The sequence below is a fragment of the Liolophura sinensis genome, chromosome 8 (assembly GCF_032854445.1).
Source record: "Liolophura sinensis isolate JHLJ2023 chromosome 8, CUHK_Ljap_v2, whole genome shotgun sequence".
NCBI lineage: Eukaryota > Metazoa > Mollusca > Polyplacophora > Chitonida > Chitonidae > Liolophura > Liolophura sinensis.
This window is the reverse complement of record NC_088302.1, coordinates 56,497,506-56,525,104: the sequence shown is the minus strand read 5'-3', so window position 1 is coordinate 56,525,104 and position 27,599 is coordinate 56,497,506. Positions and strand designations below refer to the sequence as shown.

Below are 27,599 nucleotides of genomic sequence, written 5' to 3'. Positions count from 1 at the left end.
ACACGCGTCCTTGTCGTGATACCGCTGCACTTGGCCTTCTGCAGGGTTATTTTTATCCAGGCCAAGTTGTAAGTGGATGGAAAGTGTTTCAGAACATGCTGCCTAACTGTTTAAATGCGATGCATCGGTAGTTCACAGCTGATATGTAAATGCGCATTTAAAACTGAAGAGAACTCAGACACTGTAAGTTTCCGTTTTGGAAATTTTGCTTCTAATGTGTCATGTCCACTTGACAGAGTTCCCGTCTTCGGCTCGGCTGAGCGTAGCGATAGATTTTGGTGCTTCATTATGGTTTTCTCTCTGTTGTATGCCACATGCAAATGTTATAATGTGCTATAAAGCTTCAGTGACTATTTGATAAAAGTCTCTTTTATGCTCAGTAGATTTGCTTTACGGAGTGGCTATTTTTTTTTGGAAGTTGTGGAGATAGTGTTGTTGTTGCACATCGTATAACTATGCCACAAACATCAGTTACAGGATTGATCATAAAACTATGATTGAATATGCATATAATTTTATTATCAATCCAGTATCAGGTGCATGTGAATTATTATGCATGCATTGCTTATAACATAAGCAATCATCGTGGTCATCTTTGATTGTAATATTTATTTATAATTGTTTACGAGTTAGTATTTATTTGATTGTTTTTCACCTTCGTTATGCCGGTCAGTTTTATTGGTGGAGGAGACTAGAGTGCCAGGGCCCAGCATCTCAAAGCGTTTGTAGATTGGAGTCAAAATACCATTCGTTAAACTTGATATGTTCCTTTCTGTTATTTTAGCTGAAATTAGTTTTACTATAACTTATCCAGAATTTACGTTGTCAAGCAATATTTTGACCTTATTATGTAAGAAATAACACTTTTGTAGTGATTTGTAATTTTGACTTCAGTTTAAGATCTCTTCGTGATCCTGGCCCTGATATAAACCATAGATCAGTGGCAAGATACTGATGAACATTCCCACGTATATAGATATATGAAGCTCACATTGGTGGTCTTCAACAAAGAGTACACTGTGCAAACAGCCACATGGGAGTGATCAACTCTTACGGGACTTATTTTCACTTCCACATGTAGGGTGAGAGCATGGAGATCAATCTACAAATTCTCTTGCCAAGGACAGGACTAAACAGGCTTTTCAGTGTCCTAGTGATCGGAACACAGTTTAAAGAGCTACTCCAGTGTGAAGAACCATACATGTCTTAAAAGCAGGTTTAAGTGATAAGGATAAAGATAATCTGAATTGCTTTGCTAAATTGTAAAAACTAAATGCATTGTATTAAACCTGCTGTAGTTAGTTTCGAAGTGTAATAATACTTGGCGTCACCCATTGCAGACGTATAGCCACAAATGACCTCAGACATGTACTTTAAAGTGCACATGTCACACCAGCATAACTGGCTTACTTGACTTCCATCTGCCTGATTCATCGTCACATAAGGAATATTATCATGTTACATCAAGAAAATTTTATGAAAAACTGTTCATGATTTTGTTTTTGAGGACCCTTCACTTGTGGGGGTTGTATAGTGCTATTTATTGTTATTCTTTCTGAACTGCACTTTTTGAACTGTGGACTTTTATATCATCGTAACATTTAATGTGCAAAGACAGCGCAGTGCATCAATTTGTCGGACACTTTGATTGGACATGCTTTAAAACAGTCAATCCAAACTACCCTTCTAGTGATTCTCCTTCAATACCAATTCCGGTGTCAAAATGGATTTATTTATTTATTTATTTGATTGGTGTTTTACGCCGTATTCAAGAATATTTCACTTATACAACGGCGGCCAGCATTATGGTGGGTGGAAACCGGGCAGAGCCCCGGGGGATACCCATGACCATCCGCAGGTTGCTGGCAGACCTTCCCACATGCGACAGGAGAGGAAGCCAGCATGAGCTGGACATGAACTCACAGCGACCACATTGGTGAGAGACTCCTAGGTCATTACGCTGCGCTAGCGCGCTAACCAACTGAGCCACGGAGGCCCGTATCAAAATGGAAAGTGGAGTGTCATGTCAACTCAAAAGTCAATTCTCGACTTTGTTGGCAATGGAAACAGTTCTTGGGAGAATGTCCTTCACATTTTATTGAACATTGTTATAGCGTTGTCAGCCTATTGCAATCCACCTCTGGAAAACAACACGATGGCCAGAAAGTGATTTGCAAAACTTAAAATGGGTGGAAAGAAAAAAAGATTAAAGGATTAACTATGCAAAGATTTTATTGGTACAGGTTACCTTTTTATTCATCATTGTCTTAAAGGCATGAGTAAAACACCTGGGCATGAAAACTTACCTGGAGCCCTGGGGCTACAGTAGCACTTTAGGCATTGTAACCACTCATGATTATTCTCCCATCCCATTGGCTGATTACACATGGAACAACTAAAGGATTTCCCTGTGTGGGTCACACCAGGATGTGAACTTGGAAGTCCAGAGCTGTACCGAGCCTAACAGAAATTTCCACGAGCTCTGTAAAGATGCTCCATTTCCACATGTGCATTAACATGAAGACTTTGCATTCCACTAGTTATATGACATACACGCTATGCTCAGTTTCTCATTAAAGTGAAAATCTGTGAGCATCATACGCTGCAGAGTTTGCAGTTACGTGCCAGACTCTAAGCAGTCAGTGACTGTTATGTATGAACTTGAAGTGAAATTAAGCCCCACTCTAATAAATACATTTGTAGATCAGTGGATGGGGTCCTGTAGCAATTTGCTACCCTTCATACTTCTTCCATTTCCCTGGTGGGAGCAAGCTGTGATCTAGTGGTTAAAGGTGCTTAGCTTTCAGTCGTTTTGACACACATGGTGCAGATGGCCCTTTGCAGGGAATTAGTACTGTTCTCTGTCCAGAGTACTGAACAAGGTTGTTTGCCCTCGTGTGGCTGTTGACCGTTAGCCTAATTCTTTGTTACCACTTGTCTGTTACCAATATTATGTACATAGGCCTATCTGTCACATGTGGGTAAGTTTGTCTGCGACTTTCTAAAGGTCAGTGGATTATGCCTGCCACTCCAGGTTCCTCCCCCTTTAAAAGTGACCGCCATTGTATAATCAAAGTATTTAGTACCCAATGTAGCAAACATTTGGGAATCACAACTATTTAGTTTCCTTACAACTCCTGTTTATGTCTTTTACCTTTTCAAAGAAAAAAAAATTGAGCGTCTGATAAGCTTACTAATCACTGGTACTCTAATGAGCAGTGTGACTCACCTGTGACTGATATTGCAGTCATAGAAATGGCTTATTATCATGGCTTTTTGATTAATGAAATGATTAAGATTTCTAAAGTACAAAAATATGGATACTGAAAATCTTGATATGGAAGAAATTCTCATGAATGTTTTGTACATTTCAGAATGGAGGGATGTCCGAGGACGGAGTGCCAACATCAAGGACAAAGGATGATGTGGGACAGCTGTTGTGTGAGGCCATCGAGGCGGGGAGAGTTGAGGAAGTGGAGGAACTGCTGAATCAGGGGGCGGATGTCAACAAGACATACAATGAGCTCACACCTTTAGCGCGCTCCTGTGCCCTCACACCTGTTGGTAACCTCAAGGTGGTGAAGAAACTGCTGGATTTTGGGGCAGATGTTCACATACCTGATCCCGACGGGAAAACAGCCGTTCATCATCTGTGTGGAAGCGGGAACCGCAACAATGACTTGGTGGACATTTTAGAACTTCTCCTACAGAAAGGTGCCGATGTTGATGCGAAGGACCACATTGGCAGAACTGGCTTGTTTTATGCATGCGAAGTGGACGACGTGAAAGCTGTCCAGCATCTCATCCAGTCAGGATGTGACGTAAATGTACAGACAGTGTGCGGTGAGTCAGCCATGAAAGTGGCCTGCCGTAATGCCGAGTTCTGGTTTTACTGGCATGGACGAGACTTAGAGACCAGTCGACATCCTGACCCTAAATTCTTCCCCCCAGTACAGATCACCAAACTTTTGCTCCAGGGTGGTGTTGATCCCAAGGAAGCGACTTTCTTGCCAACAGCTGTACAGTTTGGCTATAGCAGCCTGGTGTTAGAACTGCTGGCCTTAGGCATGGATGTGAATCTGTTAGATGATAGCAAGCGGACTCCACTGGGATGTGCATGCTCTTCAAACGTTGCCAATTATTCTGTGGTGAAAATGTTACTGAACCATGGTGCAGACGTCAACAAGGCAGGAGGATGGAAAAAACAGAAACCCATCATCCTGGCATACGTGCACAACTCCGTGGAGAAAATACGCCTGCTGCTTTCTTATGGGGCTTTTGTCACATCTGAGGAATTTACCGAACTTGTTAGTCTGAGTTTGTCAAAAAGTATTCTGGAGAACCCCGAGGTGATAGGACCGTGGAGTAGAGAGCTGATGGCATGGCGGTTGCTCATAGCGGCAGGTTTCCATCCTCTGACCGACCACGGACTGTTAGCCTACAAAATCCAACAGTTAAGCATATGCAGTAGTTACAAACACATATCTCCGTGGATTGACACGCTTTTATTTCCACTGAGAACATTGAAAGATTGTTGTCGCATAGCTGTGCGAAGACAACTTAATCCCAGCATTGATGATAAGATTCCGCAGCTTCCTTTGCCAAATGCCCTGAAGGATTTTCTTATTTTTAAGGAATTTTCAGTTGACACCAAATGATATACAGGTACACAGACAGATGTTGATGGTATTTGGTATACAGCGTATGTTGCTGACTGTAATATACAGTTCTGGTCTAATCTGCATTATTGCTACTTTGTGTTTAATCAGTATTAGACAGTACCCTCAGAGTGGATTGATGGAGAAGCTCTACACAAGAATTACCTATTTTATACCTGTACATTGTATATCATTCAGACTGTCACCAGCTTTGCCATTTCCCTTCTGGAGCAGAGTTCTGTAAAATGGAGTCTATTTTGTTAAATGTTAAGTGCATTCACAAAGGCATTTATAATCACGTGAAGTAATAAATGAATTGAGGGGCCTCTGTGGCTCAGTTGGTTAGCACGCTAGCGCAGCGTAATGACCCAGGAACCTCTCACCAATGTGGTCTCTGTGAGTTCATGTCCAGCTCATGCTGGCTTCATAATGCTGGCCCCCATCATATAAGTGAAATATTCTTGAGTACGGCGTAAAACACCAATCAAATAAATAAATAATTGAAAATAAATGAATTGAAGCACGTGAAAACCGTTGTCGTACATAAAGTAAATGTCTTGTACTGCTAATCAAAGAGAATTGATTGCCTCTGATAAGGAGAACCTGTATGATGTTACACAAACTTACAGCATTGTGCAAAATTATCAGTGATGTCAATGAGCACTACACGTATATGGGACAAATGTGTTTTTGTGAACTTGATGGGTCACTTTCTGAAAACTGTATTGATCAGACTTTGGTAACTTTTTAGATAGATAATATGATCTTGTGGCTCTACGGATAATCTTTGGCCCACATTGTCTACCAAAAAGTTTGAAGAATATGACTTACATGTTCCAGTGTAAATGGTCCTTGCCTGCTGCATGTACTAGGAGTGAGGGATTAAGAGCTAACAACGCAGACAAGATGAACGACCAAGAGCACCGCTGATTCACGAGTTCTAGTAATTTATGAAAAATAATGGTAGAGTCTACTCATACAGAATTGTTCAAGTATATTTTGTTGCATGTACATGCAGTACCAAAGTTAATAATCCCTGTGATTTAAAACTATCCATGTTCAGATGTATACTTTTTTGTGAATTTTTGTCTTTTATTGTTTACAACTACAGTGTCTAATCATCTAACTGAATACATGTATGCTTTAAATGAAAGCCAGAATGAATAATAGTAACTATGGTCTTTTCAGAATTTTGTTGTTAGCAAAATACTTATTACTTTCAACTTGGTGTACAATACAACAAAGAAATAACTTATTTAAAGGATATGTGGCTGTGAACTGAAGTTTCAGTAAACTTGATAAGAACACAAGCAAATTGTGTTACTGCAATGAAGTTGTTCCAAAGCATGGCCAGTCACATGCCAGAACATATTTACCATTTTACAGTTTGGGAATATGTTTTTCTACATTATGCTGCCAAGACCAAGGTTCTCCAGACTGGGAAACAGTTGCATTTGTGATTGAGCTTTTGTGTGGCTAGATCATATCATCCATCAATGGCTTCCTCTAGTCAGGTAGTTTTCTGAAACTGTAAAATGGGATTGTACTGTTGACATGCTTCAGGTAGCATGTTTCTCTGCCAAGATATGCCATACATATTGTCTGGTTTTCCTTTGTCCTCCGCCTTGATTCTGTGGAGAGTAATGAGCTGGGGCTTGCTGACAACACATACTGAAGACATGCCCTAAATGACCTTAAATTACGCCCACAAAAGTGCATTTTTAGACGCAAATAAATATCACAAAATACTATGTTTTGGTGCTATACCGATTTTCAAGTAGAATATCATCCCACGTTCCAAGCAAACCTCAAAACGTGTGGCTGAACTTAATAGACCCGTGAGAATCCGAAAAAATGCGCAAGTTAATCATGGATGAAATTTATGATGATCTTGATGCAACATTGTAAGTTTTATTAAACAGGCTGTTAAACAGACCGCTCTGACTGAGTTGAGAAAATGTCTGCTCTAGGGCAGTCAATTTCCATGAATTTCGGTTAAATTTATTTATTGTGAAGTTCAGGAACCTTTGAGGGGAGAGTGATATGAGCAGTCGCCTGTCTCCCTGTTCCACCCCACAGTAAGCAAGGAAAAGTTTAGACCGCACATTAATCACATCCATTAAATCAGCTTAATTAGTGATGCATGTGTGTATCAGATGAACAGAACAATGGATGGATTCAACACATCCGGTGTCCCACCACCTGTTCTCGTGACAATGTTACTTCTCATTACCGGTGAAAGCAATTGTGACATTTGAAAGATTAAAAATTTGTACCGATTATGTGGGACATCCGGTTGACCTGTTTGCAACAATACAGCTTATGACTGGTCAACTGCGTGTTCTTGATCGACAGTTCAGAACGGTCTTTTCTTATTGGTCCATCTTGTATCCAAGATACTGCAGCCATGTTCCAGTGCTGGGAAGGAACGTTAAGGAGCATGCATGTTGCCATGGTGATATTTCGCAGACAATCACACTTTATTATTTGATAATTCAGGCATGGGATTGACAGGAAATTCTGTCAGACCACGTAAATAACACATGCTTGTATGAGTTATTATAACCCAAATATGTTGCTATTAAATACTGCAAAAAGTTACATTTGCTTGTTATTGCTTCTTTCGGTGGGGGTGGGGGGATTTACCTGTGAATTCTTTTGTTGTCATTTCATATCTTAGATATGAGCTGTGATACATACATGTACATGTGTCTAAATAGTTAATTTTCCTGGTTTTATGTGAATTAGGCTGCATTCGGCCAAGGGTTTTATGGATGTAGTTCACATAGACTGGCTCTGAAGTTTTAGGAGTGTGGCACGTGGTGGCTACAGCTGTGTTTGGTGAACTACATCAAGCCTGTACGGATTCTACTGGGTGATGATCATAGTCACTGCTAGCTGTGTCTGGTGTACTGAATGAAGCCTGTACTGATTCTACTGGGTGATGATCATAGTCACTGCTAGCTGTGTCTGGTGTACTGAATGAAGCTTGTACTGATTCTACTGGGTGATGATCATAGCCACTGCTAGCTGTGTCTGGTGTACTGAATGAAACCTGTACTGATTCTACTGGGTGATGATCATAGTCACTGCTAGCTGTGTCTGGTGTACTGAATGAAGCTTGTACTGATTCTACTGGGTGATGATCATAGCCACTGCTAGCTGTGTTTGGTGAACTGCATCAAGCCTGTACGGATTCTACTGGGTGATGATCATAGTCACTGCTAGCTGTGTCTGGTGTACTGAATGAAGCCTGTACTGATTCTACTGGGTGATGATCATAGTCACTGCTAGCTGTGTCTGGTGTACTGAATGAAGCCTGTACTGATTCTACTGGGTGATGATCATAGCCACTGCTAGCTGTGTCTGGTGTACTGAATGAAGCCTGTACTGATTCTACTGGGTGATGATCATAGCCACTGCTAGCTGTGTCTGGTGTACTGCATCAAGCCTGTACGGATTCTACTGGGTGATGATCATAGTCACTGCTAGCTGTGTCTGGTGTACTGAATGAAGCCTGTACTGATTCTACTGGGTGATGATCATAGCCACTGCTAGCTGTGTCTGGTGTACTGAATGAAGCTTGTACTGATTCTACTGGGTGATGATCATAGCCACTGCTAGCTGTGTTTGGTGAACTGCATCAAGCCTGTACTGATTCTACTGGGTGATGATCATAGTCACTGCTAGCTGTGTCTGGTGTACTGAATGAAGCCTGTACTGATTCTACTGGGTGATGATCATAGTCACTGCTAGCTGTGTCTGGTGTACTGAATGAAGCCTGTACTGATTCTACTGGGTGATGATCATAGCCACTGCTAGCTGTGTCTGGTGTACTGAATGAAGCCTGTACTGATTCTACTGGGTGATGATCATAGCCACTGCTAGCTGTGTCTGGTGTACTGCATCAAGCCTGTACGGATTCTACTGGGTGATGATCATAGCCACTGCTAGCTGTGTCTGGTGTACTGCATCAAGCCTGTACGGATTCTACTGGGTGATGATCATAGCCACTGCTAGCTGTGTTTGGTGTACTGAATGAAGCTTGTACTGATTCTACTGGGTGATGATCATAGCCACTGCTAGCTGTGTCTGGTGTACTGCATCAAGCCTGTACGGATTCTACTGGGTGATGATCATAGTCACTGCTAGCTGTGTCTGGTGTACTGAATGAAGCCTGTACTGATTCTACTGGGTGATGATCATAGTCACTGCTAGCTGTGTCTGGTGTACTGAATGAAGCCTGTACTGATTCTCCTGGGTGATGATCATAGCCACTGCTAGCTGTGTCTGGTGTACTGAATGAAGTCTGTACTGATTCTCCTAGGTGATGATCATAGCCACTGCTAGCTGTGTCTGGTGTACTGCATCAAGCCTGTACGGATTCTACTGGGTGATGATCATAGCCACTGCTAGCTGTGTCTGGTGTACTGAATGAAGCTTGTACTGATTCTACTGGGTGATGATCATAGCCACTGCTAGCTGTGTTTGGTGAACTGCATCAAGCCTGTACGGATTCTACTGGGTGATGATCATAGTCACTGCTAGCTGTGTCTGGTGTACTGAATGAAGCCTGTACTGATTCTACTGGGTGATGATCATAGTCACTGCTAGCTGTGTCTGGTGTACTGAATGAAGCTTGTACTGATTCTACTGGGTGATGATCATAGCCACTGCTAGCTGTGTTTGGTGAACTGCATCAAGCCTGTACGGATTCTACTGGGTGATGATCATAGTCACTGCTAGCTGTGTCTGGTGTACTGAATGAAGCCTGTACTGATTCTACTGGGTGATGATCATAGCCACTGCTAGCTGTGTTTGGTGAACTGCATCAAGCCTGTACTGATTCTACTGGGTGATGATCATAGTCACTGCTAGCTGTGTCTGGTGTACTGAATGAAGCCTGTACTGATTCTACAGGGTGATGATCAGAGCCACTGCTGGCTTAGCAAAGCCACTACACACGTGGTGGCTACAACTGTATCTGGTGTACTGAATGAAGCCTGTACGGATTCTACTGGGTGATGATCATAGCCACTGCTAGCTGTATCTGGTGTACTAAATGAAACCTGTACTGATTCTACAGGGTGATGATCAGAGCCACTGCTGGCTTAGCAAAGCCACTACACACGTGGTGGCTACAACTGTATCTGGTGTACTGAATGAAGCCTGTACGGATTTTCTTGGGTGATGATCATAGCCACTGCTGGCTTAGCAAAGCCACTACACACAAGAATCTACAACAAGCTCCATGCAGTGACAATGTCATGCATGTAACTGGCATTTCTTCTTCTTTGATGTTTCGAAGGTTGTTACACATTGTGTTTGTTTGCTCTCATAAGAGTATTTCACTTATGTCATGACAGCCAGCATTATGGTTTGAGCAAACTGAGAATAGCCCGGGGGAAACCCACGACCAAGGCTGCTGGCAAACCTTCCCATGATGGGCCATGTGGTGACCATTATATGCAAATGACATAACACTGGTGTAAATAGACTTAGCAATAAAGTGGCACCGCATCACACCAACAGGAGTTCTCTGTTTTCACACAGCTTTTATTCCTGCGTTCTGATGGTAAGTCCTGTAAAACTGGATCATTTCCTCACTAATACGAGGTTTGACCGTCTCCAAGGATTTTATGAAATGTTCAGCTTTGATCACAGAACTGTGAATGTCTTCCTGAAGAGCAAACATGGCCGCCTCATGGCAAACTGCAGTCACCTGGCAAAAGATGGGAGACATTTAGGAAAAGAGAAAGGCTTGCTCCTTCGTCATAAATGCACTCATTACATTCAACATCAACGGTGTGCAAGCCACATAACACTTTACAAGCTTGTGGCTTTCATCATGCCTAACATAACTACTGTGAAAGTGGTTTCATCTCTTTGAAAAAGAACTTTTTGATCAGCTGCATTCTGGAACATCCAGAGAAATACCAATAAGCCTGATAGTGAACTATTACTGATTTGCTACATATCGTATCTTCATTAGAATCTGAAATGTACATGTACTTATTTATTGGAATGCTTTCTTGTACATGTATGCCACGGTCAAACCTATTTCATGACATAAAGCATTCAGGCCGGAGGGGACGAAACAGAGACTTCATGTGAACACATTCTGTCACAAAATTATTTGGTGAACATGGTACACCTATACTCAGCCCCAGTACACAACACACATGTATGTTTATAGTGAAGTAATCATGTCCACAACAACATGTCCTTAACTTCTGATGACACCAGCCCGGGTTTTGTATTCATCCATTTCCCAGCTTTAGCCTCCCTTACCTGTATTTCTCTACATGTACAGGTATTGCTAGACGCCCTCACCTCAGCCCCCGAGTACCGCTCAGTCTGGCTGACCAGATCCTCCACACAGACATCCTCAGCCACAGGCATTTTCCTGAACAGTATGCTAAAGATGGCTCTCCTCGTGTCTTTGTCAGGTAAAGGCACGTACAGAATTCTGTCCAGTCGTCCTGGTCTGAGCAAGGCCTGTCAACGTGAAAATGGATTTATCACATGTACTGGCAGGGTGCTGGAGTTATGGCATAAAGATTTCAGCATAAATCTAAACATTTCACACAGGTGCAGCATCCCAACAGGTCACCTTATTCCCTTACGTCTAAAGGCAAAGAATACCATGGGTCGATTCCACCAAGACATTCCGGCTTGAAGGATACATGAAAAGGAATTCTAAAGCAAATTTCTATGCAAAATCAAGAAAATTATGCCCCGGAACATTTGTTAAAAAAATTTCATTTGGGGGTATTTTTGTACCTGCAAATGACCACTCCATATGATGCATATTTTCTGCCAACGGTTGAATTTTTGCAGACAGTGTGTTGTGCCCCGAGCCCAGTGAACTGTGTAGCTACAGTTTGTGCAAAGAGACATGTATACAGATACTGCATGGCTTCTCTGGGCCAGCTTTGCGCCCCTACACCTGCCCACATTGTTTCCCACACCCGCTTCCCCATTCCGTCTGTCCCCAACAGAGTTCTTTTTAAAAAAAGGATCATTGGTGACGTCACCGCTGCAAGCTACCTAATTTCCAGATTCACCAAGCGGCCTTAAGAAAACTGTACTTTGAACCCATATTTACCCCTCACAGCAAAAGCTGAAAAATTTGTTTGTACTATTGTATGTTATTACATAGGATAATCTGCACATTAAAAAAAAACCAAAGTGTTTCATGTATCCTACAGGTCCAAATTTAAAATGCGATCTTAAAGCTTATTTTTCAGCTTAAGAAATTAGATTTTGTCCAACTTGACAATGTTACCTTAAGTTACAGGTGTCTGTTTCAGACACGTGTACGTTTCAACTCCCAGTGAGAGCAATAAGCAATGTGAAGAGGTTTCAAGTTTGGACTGAAGTCTTAAACAGCTTTGCCACTTTAAAGCCGGCTATAGCCCACCCATCCTGTGATGATTGGTAAAAAGGTTGCTATACAGTAATAAGGTGAGAAGTCTGCCCCAAAACCCCCAGACCTCACCTTGTCAATCATGTCAGGCCTATTGGTGGCAGCAACAACTGTGACGTCTTGAATTACCTCTACTCCATCCATCTCTGTCAGCAGCTGAGCTAATACTCTCTCCCCCACATTACTGCCACCTGAGGAACTAAACACACACGTAGATTCTACAGGTATGGTGTTCACTGGTGATTTACATCATATTCATCAATACTGCACTGATATGATGACAGACAGGTCTGGATGGAGAATGCATGGGCTTAGAGAACACATGAGCTGAGGGAACACATAAGCTGGGTGAAAACATGGGTTGAGAGAATACATGGGCTGGGAGAACACATGGGTTGAGAGAACACACGAGCTGGGTGAACACAGGGGCTGGGTGAAAACATGGGCTGAGAGAACACATGGGCTGGGTGAACACATGGGCTGAGAAAACACACGGGCTGAATGAACACATGGGCTGAGAGAACACATCAGCTGGGTGAACACATCGACTGGGTGAACTTGGGCTGAGAGAACACATGAGCTGAGAGAACACATCAGCTGGGTGAACACATGGGCTGAGAAAACACATGGGCTGGTTGAACACATGGGCTGGGTGAGCACATGGGCTGAGACAACACATGGGCTGAGAGAACACATGGGCTGGGTGAAAACATGGGCTGGGTGAACACATGGGTTGAGAGAACACATGAGCTGGGTGAACAAATGGGCTGAGAGAACACATGGACTGGGTGAACACATGGGCTGACAGAGGACACATGGGTTGGGTGAACACACGGGCTGAGAGAGGGCACATGAGCTGGGTGAACACATGGGTTGAGAGAACACATGGGCTGAGTGAGCACCTAGGCTGGGAGAGCTGAATCATGCAGCTGACTTAAGACCCTTCTAATCACAGGTGAGGTGTGATCAGCCAACAAACATGCACCTACAGAAAAGTAATCCATGGAATCCCAATGAGTTAAAAGGAAATGGGAAATAAAAGGAGTTTTTTGTTACAGTATCAACCTTATTAGACACTTTTGTATGTGTAGCGTGTTACTCAAACTTCAATCGTTGTACTTGTAGGAGTGCCAAGTACCTTCCTCTTTCTATTGCCAAGGCATCAATTTCATCAAAGAAGACAATGGATGGCGCAGCATTTCGAGCTTTTCTGAAGACCTCTCTGACAGCTCTCTCAGACTCCCCTACCCACTTGCTGAACAGCTCTGGGCCCTGAAACAGTGCCCTAAAAATTGATTTTCACAACAAATTTGTATTTTCCATACATGATTTGTGAAAGCTTGTGCAAATTAATAATTGTTAAACCAAAATTTGCAATCCAACAGCAGAAGTAGCCAGTAAAATGTTCAGAATACTGTAATCTACAGATTTATTGCAGTTTGTCTGTACTTGCCTTAACAGCTATAAAGTTGAGCCCACTCTCTGTGGCCAGTGCCTTGGCTATCATGGTCTTGGAGCAGCCAGGTGGGCCATACATGAGAACCCCTCGGGGCGGACTGATGCCCAGCCTGCTGAAAGCCTCAGGATGCTTCAAAGGCCACTCTATAGCTTGTTTCAGTTTCAGCTTGACCTCTTCCTGACCCCCAATATCATCCCAGCTGATCTGGAGGCAAAACAATAATGAATGAGCCAAAATAACACACATAGAAAAGCCTGTTGTCAAATCATGGAGTAAAACAAAACGAGCGGAGAAGACGCAAAATTGTGTTGATAAATATATTTATTTATTTGATTGGTGTTTCACGCTGTACTCAAGAATATTTCACTTATACGACAGTGGCCAGCATTATGGTGGGAGGAAACCAGACAGAGCCTGGGGGAAACCCATGACCATCCGCAGACCTTGCCACATACAGCCGGAGAGGAAGCCAGCATGAGCTGGACATGAACTCACAGCGACCACATTGGTGAGAGGCTCCTGGGTCATTACGCTGCGCGAGCGCGCTAACCAACTGAGCCACGGAGGCCCCTCAATTCATTTATTACTTCATGTGATTATAAATGCCTTTGTGAATGCACTTAACATTTAACAAAATAGACTCCATTTTACAGAACTCTGCTCCAGAAGGGAAATGGCAAAGCTGGTGACAGTCTGAATGATATACAATGTACTGGTATAAAATAGGTAATTCTTGTGTAGAGCTTCTCCATCAATCCACTCTGAGGGTACTCTGTAATACTGATTAAACATAAAGTAGCAATAATGCAGATTAGACCAGAACTGTCTATTACAGTCAGCAACATACGCTGTATACCAAATACCATCAACATCTGTCTGTGTACCTGTATATCATTTGGTGTCAACTGAATTCCTTAAAAACAAGAAAATCCTTCAGGGCATTTGGCAAAGGAAGCTGCGGAATCTTATCATCAATGCTGGGATCAAGTTGTCTTCGCACAGCTGCGCTAACCAACTGGGCCACGGAGGCCCCTTGTTGATAAATATCCAAATTTACACAAAACGTGTATAGGTTTCAGATTTGGATGGATGCATAGAATACATATTACAATTACAAATGTTCCTCTCTGTCCTGCTACGTACTAAACCTTGCAGTTTTATTCCATGAGACATGACCATAACCACAATTAATCCACAAGCTTCATACATTGTACAGATCCTTTACTAGCTGACTCATGAATAGGTTTACTTCAACAGAAAATCCACGCATTCATGTACAAAAAAAAATGAACTTCACTTCAATGTTTAAAATGCCTGAACACAACAACACTCCTTTGTCTCAGGAATTATTTACAGGGTCATAACTCTTCCAACAAGAATCCCAAACCATCCAATTTCTTTGGAACACTGTGCTTCCAAACCTGAAATTCATTTTTAGTTATGTGACAGAAAACACTGAGAAGGGACATAAATAAGACAAATTTACAGGTAAATGGACAGATGTTTGAATGTTCAGATCAAAGAGTGGCCGCTAAATCCGAGTGTGACAGTCATCCAAACACTCACACACCTATCCACATTTTACACAGCACCCCTATTACCTTTGCTACATCTAGTTGGACCTCCCTCATAGCACTGGGCTTGACAACTGTCATGGCATGGTGTAAGTCCTCTACAGTGACCTGGACACTGGTCAGGGCTAGACCTTCAGTCAATCGCTGCTTCACAGCATGAAGAGAACCTGTAGCAGAGTTAGCACGTCCTGTGTCACACTTGTCATGGGTGGTCAACACATTATATTTAACTGTTCATATTATAACTGGATGTTAATGTGTACCAGCCTCTTGGAACTGATCAGGAACATGTTACGTGCCTCTTACGCCTGATCATGAACATGTCACGTGCCTCTTACGCCTGATCAGGAACATGTTACGCACTCCTCAGGCCTGATCAGGAACATGTCACGTGCCTCTTAGGCCTGATCAGGAACATGTTACGCACTCCTTAGGCCTGATCAGGAACATGTTACGTGCCTCTTGGGCCTGATCAGGAACATGTTACCAACCTCAGGCCTGATCAGGAACATGTTACCAGCCTCTTAGGCCTGATCAGGAACATGTTACTAGCCTCTTAAGCCTGATCAGGAACATGTTACGTGCCCCTTAGGCCTGATCAGGAACATGTTACCAGCCTCAGGCCTGATCAGGAACACGTTACGTGCCCCTTAGGCCTGATCAGGAACATGTTACGCGCCTCTTATGCCTGATCAGGAACATGTTACGCACTCCTTAGGCCTGATCAGGAACATGTTACGCGCCTCTTAGGCCTGATCAGGAACATGTTATGCACCTCTTAGGCCTGATCAGGAACATGTTACGCACTCCTTAGGCCTGATCAGGAACATGTTACGCACTCCTTAGGCCTGATCAGGAACATGTTACGTGCCTCTTAGGCCTGATCAAGAACATGTTACGCGCCTCTTAGGCCTGATCAGGAACATGTTACGCACCTCATAGGCCTGATCAGGAACATGTTACCAACCTCTTAGGCCTGATCAGGAACATGTTACGCACCTCTTAGGCCTGATCAGGAATATGTTACATGCCCCTTAGGCCTAATCAGGAACATGTTACCAGCCCCTTAGGCCTGATCAGGAACATGTTACGTGCCTCTTGGGCCTGATCAGGAACATGTTACGCACTCCTTAGGCCTGATCAGGAACATGTTACATGCCTCTTAGGCCTGATCAGGAACATGTTACGCGCCTCTTAGGCCTGATCAGGAACATGTTACGCACTCCTTAGGCCTGATCAGGAACATGTTACGTGCCTCTTATGCCTGATCAGGAACATGTTACGCACTCCTTAGGCCTGATCAGAAACATGTTACGCACTCCTTAGGCCTGATCAGGAACATGTTACGCGCTTCTTAGGCCTGATCAGGAACATGTTACATGTCCCTTAGGCCTGATCAGGAACATGTTACGCACTCCTCAGGCCTGATCAGGAACATGTTACGCGCCTCTTAGGCCTGATCAGGAACATGTTACGCGCCTCTTAGGCCTGATCAGGAACATGTTACGCGCCTCTTACGCCTGATCAGGAATATGTTACATGCCTCTTAGGCCTGATCAAGAACATGTTACGCGCCTCTTACCCCTGATCATGAACATGTTACGCGCCTCTTACCCCTGATCAGGAACATGTTACGTGCCTCTTACGCCTGATCAGGAACATGTTACGCGCCTCTTACGCCTGATCAGGAATATGTTACATGCCTCTTAGGCCTGATCAAGAACATGTTACGCGCCTCTTAGGCCTGATCAGGAACATGTTACATGCCTCTTAGGCCTGATCAGGAACATGTTACATGCCTCTTAGGCCTGATCAGGAACATGTTACGCGCCTCTTACGCCTGATCAGGAACATGTTACATGCCCCTTAGGCCTGATCAGGAACATGTTACGCGCCTCTTACGCCTGATCAGGAATATGTTACGTGCCTCTTAGGCCTGATCAAGAATATGTTACATGCCTCTTACCCCTGATCAAGAACATGTTACGCGCCTCTTAGGCCTGATCAGGAACATGTTACGCGCCTCTTAGGCCTGATCAGGAACATGTTACGCACTCGTTAGGCCTGATCAGGAACATGTTACGCACCTCTTAGGCCTGATCAGGAACATGTTACGTGCCTCTTGGGCCTGATCAGGAACATGTTACGCGCCTCTTACGCCTGATCAAGAACATGTTACGCGCCTCTTAGGCCTGATCAGGAACATGTTACGCACCTCTTACGCCTGATCAGGAACATGTTACACACTCCTTAGGCCTGATCAGGAACATGTTACGCGCCTCTTACCCCTGATCAAGAACATGTTACGCGCCTCTTACCCCTGATCAAGAACATGTTACGCGCCTGTTACGCCTGATCAGGAACATGTTACGCCAAACAAAGTACACTGGATACATTTATATATTCATTAGCTTGTTGTTCATCACATTACTCAAAAGTATTTCACTTAAATGATGACTCTCAGTTGTATGGGTGGTGAAAACCAGAGTGCCCAAGATAAAACCATAGAACTTAGGCAAGTTACTGATCAACTTCTCCATGGATGATACACAAGTACAGACAACTACACCATTTTGGTGCAAGACAACCTGTCTTCAACAAACTGTGAGACTGCTCAAGGGGTTGGTAATGCTAGGGTGCCTGTTTCACCACTTAACCATGACCTCCTCCCACCTGACAGCATGAGAGTTGTTTGTGTGGCAGATTTCACACCTGCTATCAGAACTTATAGCACTACCTGTGCTGACTGAAGTAGTTTAGGTAGTAGCTGTCCTGCTTTTTGCCTTACTGCACACAAACACTTTCCTCTGTCAATAGTTTGTCTGACTCAATACCAGATTTAACTTCAAACCAAGTCTTCAATGTTGTACCAGTGTTTTAAATATGAACTAAAACTGCTGCTGTTATACTCTGACTGTGGACAGCAGCACTGGCTTCATATAAAATATGACTTGATACCATAATTGACTAATACACTTTCAAACAACTAGGCTAAACGTCCAACTCAAATATTGTGAACTTACAAGTTTGATCACTCAAACATTACCCTTTATGACAGATAGTTCATCCCAGTTGTGTCATGTCTTAGCACTTTATTAGGGTCTCTACATGACAATATCTTACAGCTTTCAACAATATCTTGGGCATGGTCTCCTTGATGCTAATCATGTGCACTGTTGACATACCCTGTGTTTACGTCACGTGGAAGCCACCAGACACGACGCACCACCCAGTAACATTATACTGTACAGGTGGTAGCAAAGTCACAGGTGGTAGCAAAGTCACAGGTGGTAGCAAAGTCACAGATTTAACAATGTTAGGAATGACTCACCACGGGATTAAACCCTGGACTGACCATTTACAAGGTGGAAACTCTAATCATGCCACAGCAGCTACTTAGTGTCGTAGAATCAGGCTGAATGCCGTCAGCTTGATGTACGGTTTTATGTACCTTTCTCGATGTAAGGTTTAATGTACCTTTCTCAAGTCTTGAGGCAACACGACACAACAACAAAGAATCTTATTTTCAAAGGATAAAAGAAAAAATGTTCTGTCAAAACTTTAAAATTATGTACTTAGTTATTTAATTGTACGTTAACGCCTTACTCAAGCACTGGAGGAAACAAGGCTGAGGCTGGGAAAAATCAACCACCTCACAAAGGCATGTGTAAAAATTCCCAACTCATAGCTGCAATCAAACTAATGAGAGCTGCTTTTGAATCGGCAACCTCACTGGTAAAGGGCTAGGGAACTTACAACAGAAGTCATAAGTATGAAGGGTGAGGTGTGTTAAGTGAAAACCCACCTTCCTTACAGACAGCTGCTAAATCAGCCCCTACAAAGCCATGAGCACGTTCACTTAGAGACTTGATGTCAGCATCACTCAGACTGTTTGGTATGAGTTCTAACTGTTTGGTCAAAATCTGAAAAAACAATTACAACAGCAATTCTCTATTAACAATCACAGAAATGAAGGACTGAATTATTGATTGATTGTTATTTAACATTGCTCCAGAATTGTTCATGTACATGATGACAGTCAAGTGTTAGGATAGAGTTCTCTTTAGTGAACCACAACTCTTGGTACCTGACAAACTGCCTCACATGAAGTCACTGGCTAAACACAGCTTGAACACACAAACTCATTGCCCAAGGGCTTAATAGCTGCAGTAAAACTGTGCTTTAACCAACCATGGCAGCGAGCCCTCATTTTGAATCAAAACACAAACTACTAAAACCTTACGTCCAACCTTTCTGCGGCTGTAGGTATCCCTATCTCAACCTCCCGGTCAAAACGGCCCGGTCTACGGAGAGCTGGGTCTAACGAGTCTGGCCGATTGGTCACTGCCAAGACGAGGGTGAACGATTGGCTTCTTGTCTGGAAAATGATAGGTGGAAAATATACCTAGTACAGTAGTAATTATTATTCTAACTGTTTCTTTCATGTGGAACGATTTATCTGATTTCTGTAATCTGACTTCATACAAAATTAATTAGTTGCAATTTGGTAAGTAATGTAGCTACCACTCTCTTCCCCACTTCATTACGTGTGGTGTCTCTCTTACCAGACAGCATCTACCTCATCCACCACAATGTTTTGTTCTTGTCCACTCTGACACACCAGAAACTCTCCACTCACATTATCTATCCCATCCATCAGAGTCAGTAGTGTAGCTACCACTCTCTTCTCCACTTCATTATGTGAGGTGTCTCTCTTACCAGACAGCATCTACCTCATCCACCACAATGTTTTGTTCTTGTCCACTCTGACACACCAGAAACTCTCCACTCACATTATCTATCCCATCCATCAGAGTCAGCAGTGTAGCTACCACTCTCTTCTCCACTTCATTATGTGAGGTGTCTCTCCTACCACATAAAGCATCTACCTCATCTATCACAATCAGACTAGGGGATCTGCAAAGATAAATAAGACTGACTCCATGATTAGTTGGTTGATTAATTGAACAATCAGTAGATTTAGCAGTTGAAAATGATCCATATTCTTGGCACAGCCATGAAAGTCAATTGTATTTCACCTGAAGTTTAGCAGTCTTTGCTTCATTTTCACCGATTCATCTCACTCTCTGGGCAACTTGAGCTACAATCAGGAAAACTTAAGTGATGGCATCGAATGTTCATTTTAAGGCCTTTATGATCTTGTGAAAGTTAATTTTTACATACCTGTACTACCCGTCCCTGTACTATGCATACCTGTACTACATGTCCCTGTACTAGGCATACCTGTACTACACACACCAGTACTACCCATACCTGTACTACCCGTCCCTGTACTACCCGTCCCTTTACTACGCATACCAGTACTACGCCTACCTGCACTACCCGTCCCTGTACTACCCATCCCTGTACTACCCATCCCAGTACTACGCATACCAGTACAACCCATCCCTGTACTACGCATACCTGTACTACGCATCCCTGTACTACGCATACCTATGCTACCCGTCCCTGTACTAGGCATACCTGTACTACCCATCCCAGTACTACGCATACCAGTACTACCCATCCCTGTACTACGCATACCTGTACTACCCGTCCCTGTACTATTCATACCTGTACTACACGTCCCTGTACTAGGCATACCTGTACTACCCATCCCTGTACTACGCATACCTGTACTACCCGTCCCTGTACTACCCGTCCCTGTACTACGCCTACCTGTACTACCCATCCCTGTACTACGCATACCTGTACTACCCATCCCTGTACTACACATACCTGTACTACCCATCCCTGTACCACGCATACCTGTACTACCCATCCCTGTACTACGCATACCTGTACTACCCGTCCCTGTACTACGCATACCTGTACTACCCGTCCCTATACTACCCACCCCTGAACTAGGCATACCTGTCCTTAGCAGACTTGAACACCCCTCTCAGCTTGGCTTCCCGTCCCTGTACTACCCGTCCCTGTAGGCCTACTATCCGTCCCTGTACTACCCATCCTTGTACTATGCATACCTGTACTACACGTCCCTGTACTAGGCATACCTGTACTACCCGTCCCTGTACTACACATACCTGTACTACCCATCCCTGTACTAGGCATACCTGTCCTTAGCAGACTTGAACACCCCTCTCAGCTTGGCTTCCCGTCCCTGTACTACCCATCCCTGTAGGCCTACTATCCGTCGCTGTACTACCCATCCCTGTACTACACATACCTGTACTACACGTCCCTGTAATAGGCATACCTGTACTACCCGTCCCTGTACTACGCATACCTGTACCACCCATCCCTGTACTAGGCATACCTGTCCTTAGCAGACTTGAACACCCCTCTCAGCTTGGCTTCTGTCTCACCATAAAACCTGCACAAACAAGTTACATATAAGAATTTAGAATAAAAATACCTCCCACAAGGCTGTTTCTATAAGAATTCTACAGAAAGAGTAAAATACCGCCCACAAGGCTGTTTCTATAAGAATTCTACAAAAAGAGTATAATACCTCCCACAAGGCTGTTTCTATAAGAATTCCAAAGCAAGATTAAAATACCTCCCACAAGACTGCTTCAATAAGAATTCAAGAGTAAAATACCTCCCACAAGGCTGTTTCTATAAGAATTCTACAGAAACAGTAAAATACCTCCCACAAGGCTGTTTCTATAAGAATTCTACAGAAACAGTAAAATACCTCCCACAAGGCTGTTTCTATAAGAATTCCAGAGCAAGAGTATAATACCTCCCACAAGGCTGTTTCTATAAGAATTCCAAAGCAAGAGTAAAATACCTCCCACAAGGCTATTTCTATAAGAATTCTACAGAAACAGTAAAATACCTCCAACAAGGCTGTTTCTATAAGAATTCCAGAGCAAGAGTAAAATACCTCCCACAAGGCTGTTTCTATGAGAATTCCAAAGCAAGAGTAAAATACCTCCCACAAGGCTGTTTCTATAAGAATTCTACAGAAAGAGTAAAATACCTCCCACAAGGCTGCTTCTATAAGAATTCCAGAGCAAGAGTATAATACCTCCCACAAGGCTGTTTCTATAAGAATTCTACAGAAACAGTAAAATACCTCCCACAAGGCTGCTTCTATAAGAATTCCAGAGCAAGAGTAAAATACCTCCCACAAGGCTGTTTCTATAAGAATTCCAGAGCAAGAGTAAAATGACAAGGCATACAAACATTCAATTGGAGGGCCTTGCAAATAGAGTTTCAGTTGGTTACTATTAAAATATCATATTAATATGATACACTGATTCAACTGTGTACTGAAAATAATCACACAAAACAAGGAAGCAAGAAATACAAGTACTGATAAATTGAAAAACCTTGGGATTTACCAGGCTCTTGGCTAGTTTTGATTGATTAGTGTTTAATGCCATACTCAAGAATCTTTCTCTCATATGATGGCAGTCAGGTATATGAATAGAGGAAACTTGGGGCTAACCACCAATTCTGTAACATACATGGTTTAAAGATCGTCAGACAGAATAAACAAACCTAGCAGCGCTGCTGAAGGTACAAAAATACTGACCAAGTGTTAAGAATCAAAGGACAACCAAGTGTTAAGAAGTACAGTTTCAAGGCCACAATGCGGACTTACTTGCTCCAAAGCTCTGGTCCACTGACCATGATGACGTGAGCCTGGATCTCACTGGCCACAGCATGGGCTAGCAGACTCTTCCCTGTCCCTGGGGATCCAAATAGCAGGAGGCCTTTCGGCTGGGGTAACCCTAAAACACATCACACATTAACATCCTTTTCCCTGGGGGTCCACATGGCAGGAGGCCTTTAGGTTGGGGTAACCCTAAAATGGTTTATTCGCAACTGACCTACTTTCTGAACATGCCTATTCGCATTTCGCCTAACTGGTGGATTAGGAACGGATTAACCCGACACGGCGCCGTTAGCGTCTTAGATTGAGTGACACATTTAACGATGTTCAGTGGATTACAGTGACACTTGGTGTATCTAATCACTCACAGAACATAACTATGCTTTCCATGGTCTAGAAAATTCATTTCACGTCTTTCTGTACGATGGCACGGGCAGCTACAGAGATCAGCTGTATAGCTTCCCAACAAGGTGGACGTCTTCCTGTCCAGAATGGTGATGCCCACAGACTTAACCACAGTAAAGATAACTGGATAGGATGGAAATGTACGGTAAACGGCCGAGAAACAACCTCATCTACAAAATCGGTCGAGATCATATCCATGTATCAAACAGTTTTACTGTTGGTGTGAGTAAGGTCGTGCAGATTGTTCAGAAAAGAGTCTTTGAACAGATAGCACCAATACCAACCATATATAGAGAAGAACAAGTGAATCTCCCAACAGACAAAGCGGTAGACCAGTCTGAAATAGCCCGCAACCTCTGTGACTTGTAAGTAAACTTAAAAAATAAAATATAACACACATTTCACAATTGTGTTCTGCTAGTGGCATATGTGTAATCCTGGGGTTAACCCAACTGATACCTGGTGAGAGCCTCTAATCCATGTAGACTGCTTGGGTTAACCCAACTGGATACCTGGTGAGAGCCTCTAATCCATGTAGACTGCTTGGGTTAACCCAACTGATACCGGGTGAGAGCCTCTATCCATGTAGACTGCTTGGGTTAACCCAACTGATACCTGGTGAGAGCCTCTAATCCATGTAGACTGCTTGGGTTTAACCCAACTGATACCTGGTGAGAGCCTCTAATCCATGTAGACTGCTTGGGTTAACCCAACTGATACCGGGTGAGAGCCTCTAATCCATGTAGACTGCTATTCGCACAATCGATTTTATGTAGGCGAAATGCAAAGTAGGCGAAATGCGAAGACACCCCTAAAACACATCACATATTAACATCCTGTCTCTGAGGGGCAAACAGCAGCAGGAGACCTTAGGCTGGGGTGTCCCTAGAATATATCTCACATATGATGCTTTTCATGCCAAAGCTTCAGTTTTTCTGATAAAAATATTCATCAAACCTCACAAAAAAACTTTGATGTGACCCCATAAGGCCGATGAATCAATAAATATCAAGCAAAGTGTCTCACGTGAAAAAACGCTGAAAAACCGCCCAGGCTGTTAGGTGAAATACAGTAGAATAGTAAATCTAAAAGCGATCTTGACATTACCAACAGTCACTTACCATAAGATTGATCTCGACATTACTAACAGTCACTTACCATAAGATTTAAACAACTGGGGGCATTTTATTGGTAATTCAATCATTTCCCGAATGCTTTCGATTTGTTTGGACAACCCCCCAATACTGCCAAAGTTGACTTTGTTCACCCCCGGCTTGACATCTTCAGGTGAACACTCATCCTCTTGCCATTTGTACACAGTTGTTGGAAGTAGTTTATAAAATGCCTTATGAAAAGTACTTTGACTCCTCAACACACCAGGAGTCCTGAAACTGTCTTGATCTGGTGAGGTAATTCCTTCAACTGCTTGAAACTCAGGAGAATTCAGGTTCTCAGAAATCTTTAGTGTTTCCAAATCACTGGCCAAGCTCTGTTCTGGAGAAGTGCAGGGGTTGTCTCCCACTGCCTCATATGCTGATTTGCATGTAAACGTTTTCTTGTCTCTCGAAACTGCAGTCACGTGACCCACCATCAACTCAATCTGCTGTCCGTAATAAGACATGTTGATCAGGGTTCTGTCACAAATAATCTGTCCACCTGTCAACACAGTATGGTAGACATGCAGAAAAACAGAGTAAAACTCACAAGTACATGTGGTACCATACAGTTCATTGTTCGTTAACGGTAGCTAACATTGCTCTCAACATTATTTCTGTCAGCTCGCAGAACTGTTATGATGATTGATTGTTGGTGTTTTACTCAAGAATATTTCACTTATTTGATGGCGGCCAGCATTATGGTGGGAGGAAATCGGACAGAGCCCAGGAGAAACCCATGACCATCCACAAGTTGCTGACAGGTCTTCCATGTACAACCGGAGAGGAAGTCAGCAAAGAGCTAGACTCAAACTCCAGACAAGTTAAGTGTCAAGCTACAAGGTACATGTACCAAGATTATCAAGTTTACATTCTTGGGCAATTCTTAATTTTGGATTAGTACATGTGCACTACCATGTATTGTAGTGTGATCTACATTAGTACATATGCACTACCATATATTGTACAGTGATCTACATATATATTTCTTTTAATCCTTTCACCACTGTTTAGCACTGTTTGGTTAAACCACTACACACTCACACCTATAGCAGTACAGGAGTGACAATCAGATTGCTCAAATGATGAACCCTATCAGCGTTACATTAGTTGCCTTAATTGTGTGAGAGTATTGTAACTATCAGGATTACTGAGGGTGAATTCAACCAACAGTCAAGTCATCGTAGCAAGTATTACCCATTATTAGGATTTACATAAAAATATCACTTACTCAGCTTGTGTTGAAAGTAGCCCAACAGTTCAGCTCTGTCTGCAGTCTCCATTTCTTCCCTAAAAACTCAAAATTAACTATACTTTGGGAATCCAATAAAGGTGGGGTGTCCATAAATAAACAGCAGGTGCCTTTACTTCCTGTTAAATACTTGTACATAAGATACACGATCACGTAAAACAGTTTATCTGCAATAATCTGCCCCTTGTCATCATATGGTACTTCGGAACATCATTCAAGAAATGTAACCCATGGTATTCCAATTAGATATTAATGAGCAGAATTGTCAATTAATTTATGCATTAGAAGACAGCACTGTCCTCACTTCATCTTCTGAGACAACAGGACAGGTGCAGAAGAATGTTAACTCCCACTGACTTACCTGATCATGATTTGCACCTCAGCTGCATCAGCCACATGTTTGTTCAACGCCTGGACACTGACCAGAGATTCAGGCTGTACCCCGACCTGAAGCATAAGACTCTGGGGAAGTCCGAGAGAGGCTGGGTGCAGTGAGGCACACGGCCATAACACTCTCACATAATCACCATGCACCACAGCTGGCTGGCCTACACACAGACCTAACAGCCTCATAGTAGAGGGGTGAACTGCCACAACATCATTCTTCAGAGAGCTCTTCAATTCTGTCAAATATATTACCACAAATCTTGAAATCTTTCACATCATGATATTCCAGCAATATCAGACTGCACATTCACACAATTGTGTAATTCTACTGTTAACTATTTCAAATATTTTAGTCAAGTCACCTTAAGCGTATTTTAATCAAGACATCAATGCAAATGATGTATGTATGTATGCTTTGGGTTTTACATCATACTTAACAATTTAAGACACCAGACATGACACCCAACCAGTCACATTATACAGACACTGGGCCAACTAGTCCTGTTTCCTTGCCCTAATCTCTCAGTGTTAAGTACCAAGCAAGGCAGCAACAAGTACCATTTTTAAAGTCTTTGGAATGACCTGACCCAGGTTTGACAATCAATTGCAAATGAAGTGATGACAAAATAACAAAGGGACACTGGCCTCATCACCTCAGCAACCTCTACTTTCTCGGCAGCAGTATAGTCATATTCTTTGTTGGGGCTAACCCAAATGGAATCCTATAAGGAGAAATAGGGTACCGATACCAGGGGGTCAGTGGGGAATTTTGTTTGTTATTCTGCCAAATAAAAAAGACAGGGACTTTATAAAAAAATTAATAATAAGAGATAAATAAAAAAGTAATTCAATCAACAGCCCAATAAAAAATTTACAGTACGGTAGGACCCTTTTGTGGAGGATAATTCAGTTTTACCCCAAAAACAAACATTTTACACGATGGCACCGAGATCAGAAAGATGTTCTGTGTGCTGAATTAGCTGGCTTGTAGGCAGATTATACTACTGTCTCATAAAAATTAAGGCTTGTAAGCCTTAATTTGGGTTGTTTCCATTATCATAGACAGCACATGTATCATCCATTTTGAAGTGAGTTTGGACTACCCTTAACAGAAGAAAAATAATGTCATTTCACTGATCAAGATGTCCTGTATTGATTTTAATGCGCCAGGAACAGACCGACTGTACTTTTAAGATGAAGTTAATTTAATCTCTGAAGTGCAGGCTACCAGTCAAGTAGTTAGGATAGCCGAAGCAAATTAAGAGCTATGGATATGTTTACTGAATAATTATCAATAAGCTTCAAGAATAATGACAAAACCTTTATGAATGGGTTCTAAAAATTATTTCGAATGGTCGCACTTGAAAATATTTCCTGCTTTCATTCACAATATTTCCCTACTGTGTGGCACATGTTCCAGGCCTACAATCTATAAGAAAGTGAATACCAAGTGGTGCTGTCAATGGGGAGACAACTCCGTGCAATATTCCATCTGAAATAAATCCATGATCAATCGAGTCCTCAAAACGGTTACTCGTGCACCAAACGACATGTTTAGTTGTGTCTTTTGTGCTAACAACACGTTTGCACTTGAGACACTCGTGCCATTCCGATCGCCCACTTTTCATTTTGGCAGGCATTTCGTGGTTCACCGGAGCAACATTCTTGAAGTGCAGACAGTTACTCGATATCG

General features: G+C 42.7%; 2 protein-coding genes across 2 annotated transcripts; one reads left to right on the top strand and one right to left on the bottom strand.

Annotated features, from left to right (window-relative positions):
- The first annotated feature begins 45 nt into the window (after positions 1–45).
- LOC135472606 (putative ankyrin repeat protein RF_0381) lies at positions 46–4,663 on the top strand. The gene is made up of 2 exons (XM_064752185.1): positions 46–183; positions 3,375–4,663. The coding sequence occupies exons 1-2, from the start codon at positions 115–117 to the stop codon at positions 4,656–4,658; spliced, it is 1,353 nt and encodes a 450-aa protein (XP_064608255.1). The 5' UTR covers positions 46–114; the 3' UTR covers positions 4,659–4,663.
- A 2,280-nt stretch (positions 4,664–6,943) lies between these two features.
- LOC135472605 (ATPase family gene 2 protein homolog A-like) lies at positions 6,944–27,593 on the bottom strand. The gene is made up of 16 exons (XM_064752183.1): positions 27,354–27,593; positions 25,881–26,142; positions 25,499–25,557; positions 24,272–24,769; positions 22,697–22,826; positions 21,401–21,457; positions 19,914–20,037; positions 19,364–19,498; positions 18,926–19,043; positions 15,148–15,287; positions 13,541–13,750; positions 13,226–13,359; positions 12,160–12,286; positions 10,992–11,156; positions 10,185–10,380; positions 6,944–7,076 (listed from the first exon to the last, which is right to left on the bottom strand). Exons 1-15 carry the CDS (start codon positions 27,544–27,546, stop codon positions 10,204–10,206), a joined length of 2,529 nt encoding a protein of 842 aa, XP_064608253.1. The 5' UTR covers positions 27,547–27,593; the 3' UTR covers positions 6,944–7,076; positions 10,185–10,203.
- Between the last annotated feature and the right edge of the window lie 6 nt (positions 27,594–27,599).